Source organism: Grampus griseus (genome assembly GCF_964374135.1).
Source record: "Grampus griseus genome assembly, chromosome: 12".
Classification (NCBI taxonomy): domain Eukaryota; kingdom Metazoa; phylum Chordata; class Mammalia; order Artiodactyla; family Delphinidae; genus Grampus; species Grampus griseus.
Genome location: NC_139006.1, coordinates 5377329 through 5388343, shown reverse-complemented (window position 1 = coordinate 5388343; position 11015 = coordinate 5377329). Strand labels below are relative to the sequence as shown.

The following is an 11015-nucleotide window of genomic DNA, read 5'->3' as shown; positions in this document are numbered from 1 at the left end:
AGCCCACGCACCTATAGCCCGTGCTCTGCAACAAGAGAAGCCACCGCAATGAGAAGCTCACGCACCGCAACGAAGAGTAGCCCTCGCTCACCACATCTAGAGAAAGCCCACGCGCATAGCAACGAAGACCCAACGCAGCCAAAAATAAATAAATAAGTAAATTTTAAAACAAGGGAAAGGCAATTCTGCAGCCCAGTCCCTGAGAGACATTCATGGCAGTAACCAGAAAGGAGCTACTGGCTAAGAAAAGAAGAGCCCAGAACTTCCCAGGGGGCCCTCCCATCCCCCCTCAAACAGGCTGTCACAGACTCAGTCACTTTTTAAAAAGGTTTATTATTTCAACTGTGAATTATTTTTAAAAGATGATAAAATTCATTTCTCTTCCAGTAGAAAAGAGACAGAGGCTTGCCCTGGAGACCAGGAGCCCCGGGCAGACAGGTCACCCGACCAGACACCCAGGCTGATGGGCCCGGGGCTTCTCCACCTCCTCCCCGGCACCGAAGAGCTGAGGACCCTGGTGGGGGGCGGCTCAGGGCACAGCCTCCTGCCACCCCAGCCAGGGAGTGGCCGGCTCAGTATACACGATGATGTCAGTTTAGGCTGGAGGGAAGGGGCGCAGACACCCAAATCCGGCGCCTGTGTAGACTTCAGGGAGATCACGATCCTGCAGGGGGTTAAGGATGTGGTCGGCGGCATCTCCGTTTTGAGGCCCAGATGGGTGTCCAGTGGCCACAGCTCCGGGTCCGGGCTGGGCGCTGAGCCACGGCCCGCGGCCCACCTGGCTGGTGCACAAGCACTCTGCACTCCTGGGCTAGGTTTCGGGACAGCGGCCACAGCCCCTCGGAGTAAAGGCCCTGTCCTGCCTGGGCGAGCCACCAGGCGGGGGCTGCAGTGTTTCGAGACTGACGGAGAGGACCGCTGGGGAGAGGTGACCTGAGTCCTCAAGAGCTCAGGCTCGCTCACCCAAGGGAGGGGACCCTGTGCCCACAACACCTGTGGTCGGGCCTGTGGATCACTTGGAGAGAAGGTTCCGGAACAGTCCTTGTTGACGAGCCTCTCCCCAAGTCCTCTCAGCAGCGGCTCCATCCCTGAGTGTCTGCACACACCTGTGCACACACGTGGACACGTGCTGGGGGTGTGTGCAGTGTGCGACAGGCATGTGGTAGCAGGGGGTGGCTCAGACTTTGGGATTAGTGGGCTGTCCGCTGAGAGAGTCCTGAAGAAGCGGGGTGTAGGGGCTGGAGAGCTGGTCTGGCTGAGTAGCCAAGCTGGGCTGGCTGGCGGCATCTTCGGGACCCTGTGGAGAAAAGGGGAGGTGCTGCATCACTAAGCCCCGCCCACCAAGCCCCGCCCGGACCCTGGCTCCGCCCCGTACATCCTCCACCAGCATGGAAACCCCCCTTGGAGCCCCCATCTGCACCCCCCCCATCAAGCTCGAGATGAGAGAAGACTGGAGTGACCTACAGACTCCTGGGACTCCACTACAAAGGGTCTCCTAATCTCATGAAACACCATCTTGCCATGCTCTCACCCATCTTAGAGATGGGGAAACTGAGACCCTAAGAGACTTGCCTAATACAGTGAGAAGGGCAGAGCAAGGAGTCCAGGGCTTATATAAGCAATACCGTTAACACAGAAAAGCTGGAAACCACCTAAATGTCCACTGATATCAGAATGCATTTAAAAGACAGAGTTACAAGATCGTAGTCAACCTACACAGCTGTCACACAGAAAACTGAAGAGGGGAAATCCAGCTGCGGAGTGATTCATATAGTTTGACACCACGGAGGTAAGCTTTTTAAAAATTATCTGTCGTTCGTGGATACATATATACAGACTTAGAGGGGAAGAAACATGCAAACACCAAATTCCTAGCGATGGATGTCTCTGGGGAGAGGGGGAGGGGCAGTGGGACTTGGCGAGGGGGGCAAAGGACACACAGGGAAAAGGTGAAATACGACAAAATGTTAGCAGGGTTGTTGGGTCTGGGTGAGAGGGAACTCAGAGCGTGCAGTTCATCTAGTTTTACATTTTTAAGTTTCTCAATTTAAGGAAAATTTTAAAGGTAGCCATGATGATAAGAATTGGGGGCAACTTTTCATCCCCCCAGGCCCTGGCTTCCTTCCCCTCGAAGAACGGAGACGCTTCCTTGCCCAGCAGCTGTGGTCGGAAAACCCCGGACGCCCCTACCCACCTGGGCCTTTGCTCACAACCCCCAGGGGCCTGCTTCACCGCGGGGTGGGGTAAATCAAACCCCACTCTGGGTGGGGAGCGTTGGGGGACTCCTGACTCCTTTCCTCGGGGACAGAGCTCAGGCTTCCGCGCACCGAGCCACATTCCAGCCAGGGGCAAGGAGGGGTGGTCGTGCGCCTCTGCCGACACACTCCCCGACACAGAGGCAGCATGGGACAGCGGGGGTCGGGGGGCGGGGGATTCTTAGCGATGTGGGCCCAGAGAGCCACGACTGGAGAAAGCCTCGCTCAAAAGTGCAAAGGGGAGGGCTTCCCTGGTGGCGCAGTGGTTGAGAGTCCGCCTGCCGATGCAGGGGACACGGGTTCGTGCCCCGGTCCGGGAGGATCCCGCATGCCGCGGAGCGTCTGGGCCCATGAGCCATGGCCGCTGAGCCTGCGCGTCCGGGGCCTGTGCTCCGCAACGGGAGAGGCCACAACAGTGAGAGGCCCGCGTACCACAAAAAAAAAAAAAAAAATTGCAAAGGGGAAACTGTCTTCCCAAGAAAGACACATGTACAAACCTTCAGGGAATACACTTCCGTTTAACTGAGGAATGAGGACTTGGAATTAACGAGAGAAATCATGAGACTGCAAGAGGTGATCCTGGAACATGTCCCTGAAGGGCTGCCCAGTACCATTGTCCAGGCTATTCACTGCACAAGGGCACCCAGCCAAGTGGGTATAAACGGGGTGTACTCTGTTTGCCAAGCCCTCAGCCCTAAAGCAGGCCATGTCTGCACAGAGGAGCTGTCTTTTCTTATTCGCACAAAAACACCCTTCTGGGCTAGTGGAGGCCCCATGTCCTCCCTTTCCTGGAGCAAAGCAGCCCCTCAAGGCCACTCCCATGCCCAGACGCGGGGCAAGGTATAGGACCGTCCCCAGGGACTCAGCACAGGCTAGAGGCCGAGCTGCAGGGATTCCAGGTCTCCAGGACCACTGGCCGCTTCCCAGGTGCCTGGTCCCCTAAAGCAGACCCGACAGGACACTGCCTTCCCCAAGTACACGTGACCGGGGGGTAGGGGTCTCATCCGGGCCGAAGGCTGACCTGTCTTCCAGAAGACAGAGCAGTAGCATCTCTTTAATCAAAAACTTCCCTAATAACTTGACATTTGGATTCTGCTGGTAAATCACGAAGAGACTCCAGCTTTGGTTTTGTTTTATTTTTATTTTGGGGGGGGCAGGGAGCAGGACATCCTGGCTGTGTCCAGGGAGGTGCAGCCATGGGGCTGAGACCTCACAAACGCCAGCTCTATCTATGCTAAAAGCAAATAACCCCCATCTCTGTGCCTGAAGACCCCACCCCTGCACTGCGAGAACGCCAGGCAAGTTTCTGCAGAAGGGAATCGTGGCTGCAAGGGGGCAGGGGTGCCAATGGGGCCAAACTGTACACAAGAAGGGCGTCCCAAGAGGAATTCTGGGAGAGAGGAAGGCAACGGGGGGCTCGTCTCCAGCTAGGACACCCTGCCCCCTAAGCTCAGGAAGACAACCCCCTTAACACCCAGCCCTGACGTGGTCGGGCTCTCTTATCCCCAGATGGGCAGTAGGAGCCCCCCAGAGCCTGGCTGGGGGCACAGCGGTCCCTCCCTCCCGCTCCTTGCAGGGCTGGCAGTACCTGCCAACAAACACACCCACGCCCAGCGCCCATGTTCTATTTTATCTCCTCCTCCGGCCCTGGCAATCCAAGCAAACTGGAAGCCGCCAACTGGTCCCAAAGAGTAGGGCTGTCACCTCATCCCCAGCCTGTGGCTCTCAGGAAAGCTATTTAAACCCGAGCAGGCCCAGCCCCAGAAGCTGGAGAGGTGGTACATTTTTCAGAAACCAAAAGCTATAATCCGAGGCATAAGCATAGGGCGACTCACCCCCGCCCAAACCCCAACCGTAGGGCCCAGAGCTCTGCCTGTCACATCCCCTGGCGGGACTCGGCTCTCCTAAGACCTCAGACCTAAAGGAACACAGCCCAGGAGGTGAACCCCCAAAGGCACTAGCCTCCGTCTCCCGCAGGTAGGCTGCCCGATGAAGGAGGGCAGCCAGTTAAATGTCAATTTCAGGTCAACAGCAAACAGTTTTTCAGCAGAAGCGTGTCCTGATAATTCCATGGGACACACTTAGGCTAAAAATCACTCACTGTTTCCCTGAAATTCACATGTAACTGAGCGTCCGTTTGTTGTTGTTTCTGGGGCTGTTTGTTTTTGCTCAGTCTGGCAACCATACCCTCAGACCGAGTCCTAGATCTACACTTGGTGCCCAGGTGATGCCTAAATTCTTTTGTCTTGGCCAGTCATCCGGATTTATTTAAACTTATCTACATCAGGATCCTGTTAGGGGGCCATTAAAATACAGATTCCTGGGCCCCACCCATGACGCTATTCCAAGAGGTCTAGAAGGATGTCTGTGGTTCTGCATTTTTTCGCAGACTTTCCCAGAAGAGTCTATATCGCACCAGAGGTCTGAGAAGCAGCTGAGACCTAAACCTCGATCCTGCCTTTCTAAGACAACCTTGCAAACAAGACAGCAGCCCACTAGTCACCCTCCATCGCCTACCACGCCTGGGATCACTCGGAACGTAAGAAGACAACAAAATACACAAATACGTATTTTCAATCTGTAGACACTCCAGGTGAAGTTCAGGCTGAAGAGATGTGTGAGATCCCAAGCGTTTCAAGCCGCCAGAGTTCTACTCACTATGGGAGGGGATGGGGGGCGAGAGGTGTTACCTGGTACCCACCTACAGTCTTGCTTCTTGCAGTACAGTCCCCTTGGGAGCTGATGTCATCAGGGATTCAGAACAGGCCTGAATGGCCTCCTTATCCTTTGAGCCCTTTTTACTACTACTCCAAAATAAATAGCACTTCTCCTAGAAGATAACCAAGCTAATTTATAGTTGACGTTGCAGCCGAACACACACGGTTTTTACACGGTTCTCCGATTTTCAAAAAGCAGAGGGTGGGGTACAGAATTCTAGAGTCCAACCACCATTAGTGACTGGAGTTGGCTGAGACCTGGGGAGTGATGGTGTCTCTCACCAAAGACAGAAAGACGAGCATCTTCAGGAAACACACTTGGTCAGACGGGCAAGCTGAGCTGAAAAGGGTTTGTCAGCCTGAAAATTTGAGCCGAATCACGGAGGGGAGATGGGCCGTGCTGGGCAAGGTGGCTTGGCCGAGACTCAGAGAGCTGAGCAAGTGGCATTTTAAGTCTCGTGCTCCACTGACTGAGCTAGTGGGTGGCATCTTAAATCGACCAGAAACAGTGACATTTCTGTCTAAAAAAAAAATTTTTTCTTTCAAGAATGACTTGACAAGAAAAACGTCTTTGAAGAGAAATTAAAATACGTTGAGTTTAACGACATGCCATTCTTTTTTTTTTTTTTTTTTTTTCTCCCCTATCAGGACAGATACATAAAAACACGTAAGGCCTAACCCCTGCTAAACCAAAAAATACGTAATGGGATAAATTTCAACGACTGGGCCTCCAGCAAAACCTGCGGGGAGGGGGCCTCAACCATGGTCAGTAGAGACGATGATATTCTTATCGGATTTGGGGGACACGGATGGGGGATGTGAAGCAGGGAAGCTTTCACATTGTTCATCCTCACCATCTTCCCCCTCCCCCTTCTGACGGACCATTAGGAGAGACAGAGGACAGAGGCTGTCTGGTCCAGCCCCTCACCGCTGCTCCCCTGGGCCTCACTCCTGGAAACCCATGCTGGCCCCAGGGAGGTATCCATGGGTTGGGGGCTAGGGCTTCTGGCCCCTCTGTCCTCCCAGCATAATTCATTCCAAAAACCCTAGGGAGTTCCCTTCTGCTCTGGCTGGGGCAGTGACAGAGGACCGGGCCCCCAACGTTCACTGGGGGCTCAAAACACCAGAGGCCCTGGTACCCTCACACCAGTGCAAACCTTTTCCCCCAAAGGACTGGGAATTTGGAAGGGAAATCAGGTTAAGGGTCTGAAAGCCCAGGTTAAGAGCCTGGAAAGGTTTATCCTCGCCCCAGCAAACAAGCAAGTTAAGCGAGCGAGCGTGCGAGCTGCCTCCGAGGAAGAGGAAGAAGAGAAAACGCTGTTGGCCGGAGCTAAAGCAAGAAAGCAGGCGTTGCAGGTGGCCCGAGGGGCAGCAGGGGAGCTGCGCAGCCCCCGACCGAGGCTGAGGCCTGTGGTTCCAGGACAACTCGGGGGGCAGGGGGCACTGGGGGGGGAGGTTCTGGTTCATGGATTCAAAATGGCCTTTCAAAACTCCCTGCCACTGAACAGGGTCCCCTGTCCACCAGGTAGCTGCCCACCGATCCCCGCTGCCCCGGGGGCCTTGCATCCACGGGCCTTGTCACCATGTGACGGCAGTAACTTGCTTAAAGCCCCCTGGTCTCCGGACCTCACATCCTACTCATGTCTGTATCCCCAGAACTGTGCACAGCGACCCCCCCATAAGCTGTGAAGGTGTCAGTGAATGCCATGAATGAATGAATGATGCAAATCAAGAAGGTGTATTTGTTGGAACTTCCCTGGTGGTCCAGTGGTTAAGACTATGCACTTCCACTGCAGAGGGCATGGGTTCGATTCCTATTTGGGGAACTAAGATCCTGCATGCCTCACAATGTGGCCAAAAAAGGGGGGCATTTGTTATTGGCCCCTCTTTTTCCTGCCTCTGAATGGTAGATGCCCCAGGGCTGGCTCTTCAGGGCTCTTCTCCATCCGTGCTCCCTTCCCCAAATACCTGCTCCTATCCTGGTCCAAGCCACCATCCTCGCTCACCTGGGCCTCTTCACTGGTCCCCCTGCTTCCGCTTTCCCATCTGAAGACCAAGCGGCCACACGTTAACTGACCTAGTCACTCTTCTCCTTTACAGCTTCCAACAGCTTCCCGTCACCCCCAGAATCAGTTCCAAGCTGCTCACCCTGCATTACAGGACCAGGCATGACCTACGTCGGCCTCTCAGACGCCACCTCCTCCCCCGCTGCCCCCATGCCCACTCCCCTCCAGCCACCCTGGCCCTGCGGGAGCCTCCAACACACCTCACCCACCCCTGCCTCAGGGCCTTTGCACTGGCCATTCCTCCACCCGGAGCACTCTTTCCCTGACTCTGTGCTGAGCATTCACTTCTAAGCTTAAATTCGACCTCTTCCGAGAAACCTTTTCTGACATTATCTCTATAGTTGTCGCCAACGCCCTGGGATGCTACGGTGTCCAACTTGGTAGCCACATATGGCCGTTGAGGCTTCGAAAAGGGGCGAGTCCCAGTCAAGACCTGATGTAAATGTAAAATACACACCGGATTCCAAAGACTTAACCAGAAAGAAAATGTAAAAAATTTATATTTTTTATATTGATTACACGTGGACATGGTCATATTGATATTTTGGATATATTCGGGTTAAATAAAAGATATGATTAAAATTAATTCCCTTTTACTTAAGGTGGCTATTAGAAAATTTAAAATCACACACGTGGCTCATGTTGTATTCGTATCAGACAGCACTGCCCTAAGCCCATCACATTTTCTATTAACATCGGTGAAATCATCTCTTCTGTTTATTTACTTGGTTTCCACCTGTCTTTCCAACTAGAATGCCAGTCCCTGCACCCCCCTTCCCCCGGGAGTAGCAACTGCCTTGTTCACTGTCGTGTCCCTGTACCTGCCAGAGCCTGAAAGCCAGCAGCTGCTGACTTGAAGAACAAACCATTCAAGTACCAGGTCTCCTGATCCAAAACCACCTGCAGCCCCTCCAAGGGAGGGTCCCCAGGCCTCCCAGAACAGGCAGAGAAGTGGCAACAGAACATGCAAGAGAAGCAAGGATGCGGCAACAGCTCCCCAGCCCAGGCGGAGACCTAGGACTGCCGCCCGAGGCGGGCTGCAGGCTGAAGGTGTCCGTGGGCACAGCAGGAAGGGGCTGCTGGGGGATCTGATCTGAGCCCCTCCTTCCCCCAAGCAGGCAAGCAAGGGGCCACTCGGCCCCGGCCAGGCTCTGGCCACCACCTACTTGGCTCCGGATTTGGTAGACGATGGGGATGAGCAGCAGGACGCAGCCCAGGGCAAGGAGCACGTACTGGGCATAACGCAGCACCTTGGGCATCAACACCAGCTGGGTGTAGAACGTCTGAAGGGTCTCACCCTCCATTGCCCCGCTCTGGCGAAGGAGAAAGACAAACAAGTGGACTGGTGCCACGTACTGTGGGCTGAGGGTGCAGACGCCACCCCACACCACACCCCTCTGTCCCCCAACCCCTTTCCCATCTCAAGCCCACTGGCCAGAGCATGCGATGGATGGAGCCAGCCATGCCTCTTATTTCCTCTGGGGCCACACAACAGGACTACATTTCCCAGACTCCTTGCAGCTAGGCAGGCCCATATGACTTGTTCTGGCCAATGGGATGGGGGCACAGTGATGCTGCAACTTCCACGCCTGGCTCCCATATGATTCTCTCCATCTCTTTCCCAATTTACTAAATGGAGACGGATTCTGAAGATCTCCAAGAGGGCAGGACCAGAAGATGGAAGGAGCCTGGATGTCCCTGAATGTCTGCGTGGAGCAGAGCTCCGCCTGCCCCCCATCAGACTGTGATGTGAGTGGGAAGTGAGCGTGACATCTGAAGCCTGTCTGATCCAGCGGTTAGCTCACCCTGATTTAAAACGAGCTAAGCCAGAAGGAACCCTGAAAAGCTGGGAGAGAAGAAATTTCAATAAAAAGTTGACACCCTGAAAACCAACTTCCCTTCATCTCAGGAGAAGGGGCCATGTGCATTAACAAAATTATTTTACACCCTGACCAGGGACTTTACAGTTTCATGCAGCTCCTGTGTTCCTCATCTCGTGTGATCCTTTCAACCCAGTGGGATAACTGACATAAAGTGCTTGGAGAGGGCGAAGTTTCTAACAGATGGTTCTGCATTACTCAGTCCAGCTCCCCCAGCCTAGCCTCCCCACCACACACAGCCTCCTGCCCCAAATGCCCACATCAACTCCTCACTGAGGCATCAGACACCACGCCCTCGGGTGCCCAGTACCCGGGGAGAGGGAAGCAGCCTTACCTCTCCAAACCACATCAGTGGCAGGATCACCGGCTCGATCTTCCCAGTTTGTCTGGAAATAAGCGAGACCAAGCAAATGAGAAGTTATGTCAGGGTGTCTTAGATCAGGCAGCTCTCGACCTGCGATCGGAAGCCCCAGGGTCAGGAGGAATTTGACGTTGCAGCAACTTGGTCGGCATGGGCTTGAGCGATGGGCATCTCCTGACAGGGCGCAAACTGACGACCCAACAATGTCTCTTTAAATGAAAAATTCTTACGTGGAGGGGCTGCCAGGGACCTAGCTGATACCCATGTGTTCTTTTTTAGAAACAGAATCCCGATCTTATTCCGGATGGCAATACGCCCAGACAACAAACAACACGGTTTATGCTGATCACTTGCTTTCCTTTGGGGAGTCTGGAATCTGGGTCCGTGCCAAGCAGAAGGCGCCTACGTGACCAGCCCCCAGTAAACACCCTGGGTGCTGAGTTTCTACTGGGCATCTCTGGTAGGGGACATTTCACACATGTTGTCACAACTTGTCACTGGGGAAATGAAGCGTGTCCCGGTGTGACCCTCCTGGGAGAGGGCTCTAGAAGCCTGTGCCTGGTTTCCCCAGACTTCACCCCGTGAGCCTTTTCCCTTTGCCAATTATGTTTTGAATCCTTTCTCTGTAGTAAATCACAGCCGTGACTATTAACTACATGCTGGGTCCCCTGAGTCTTCCCAGTGAATCATCAAACCCGAGAGTGGTCTTGGGGACCCCCGACACAGTCAGCTACTAGATAGCTGTGTGACCTTGGCCATGCTACTTACCCTCTCTGTTCCTCCTCTGTAAAATGGGGATTGTAATGGACTCCTCACAGGGCTCTAGTGAGGACGGAACGTGACACCATGAAAAATACCCAGCATATAAAAAGTGCTCTAGGGGAGTTCCCTGGTGGCCTAGTGGTTAGGATTCTGGGCTTTCACTGCTGTGGCCTGGGTTCAATCCCTGGTCAGGGAAATGAAATCCCACAAGCCGTGTGGCACAGCCAAAAAAAAAAAAAAAAAAAGACATATAGTGCTCGATGTTTATTATTGTTGTCTTGTTGTCAAATGCCTGCAAACAACTGGACAAACAAATATTCTGTAACTTCACCATTCCTGGGTCTGCTTAAAGAAGGCACAGCTGGAGGGGAGCTGGTACTCTCTCAGGGGACAGGCACCAGAGTCAGCACAGAAGGTCAAAATCCTCAATCACAGTTCTCAAAAAGCGCTTGTTCAATAGAGTACTGTGCAGTGAAATGAATTTACACCGTATCACCTACAGAGGAGACAGACACGGAGGACGCTCTGGAAATACAATGGCGCATCCCCTTCACTTCAGCCTCTTTAATCTGAGTTTGTAAGAACTGATGTCAATTGAATGCACAGAGTGTGCAACCCTGCTGCCTTTATCTTGTGAGCAAACAGCACAAAAGTTCCTCAGACAAGTCACAGCCAGACAGCTCTGCTTCCGGGCGGGCGGCGGTCTCCAGACATTTCCCACACAGGTTCCTCGACAGCCCTGGGAGACGCTGACAAGCACTGCTGTTGGACCACCGCCCTTGAGACCACCATCCCAGCCCACAGGGGCAGCCAGGCAGCTGTGCGGCCTTGGTTCCGAACAGATGGGAACACAGAGGCCCAGAGACATCAGGGTGCTGGCTCAGGGCCACCAGCAGGCAGAATCCAGCCACCCAGACAGACTGCTGGCTTGAGCAGCATTTGTCAAAAATCTGAATGAACTCCCAACAGGTGGA

General features: G+C 53.9%; 1 protein-coding gene across 5 annotated transcripts in view; it reads right to left on the bottom strand.

Moving 5' to 3' along the window:
* Positions 1–313: 313 nt before the first annotated feature.
* The window catches only part of SCARB1 (scavenger receptor class B member 1), an 81701-nt gene continuing 70999 nt past the window's right edge, over positions 314–11015 (bottom strand). For 3 of the 5 annotated variants that reach the window (XM_082667993.1, XM_082667991.1, XM_082667994.1), the window contains exons 10-13: positions 9253–9304; positions 8205–8351; positions 4957–5085; positions 314–1297 (exon numbers count right to left, since the gene is read on the bottom strand). In XM_082667993.1, the coding sequence (XP_082524119.1) occupies positions 4957–5085; positions 8205–8351; positions 9253–9304 (328 nt within the window). In that variant the 3' untranslated portion in view covers positions 314–1297. Of the gene's footprint in view, positions 1298–4956; positions 5086–6436; positions 8352–9252; positions 9305–11015 lie in introns of those variants that run through there. The other 2 variants (XM_082667992.1, XM_082667990.1) reach the window with 2 other exon arrangements.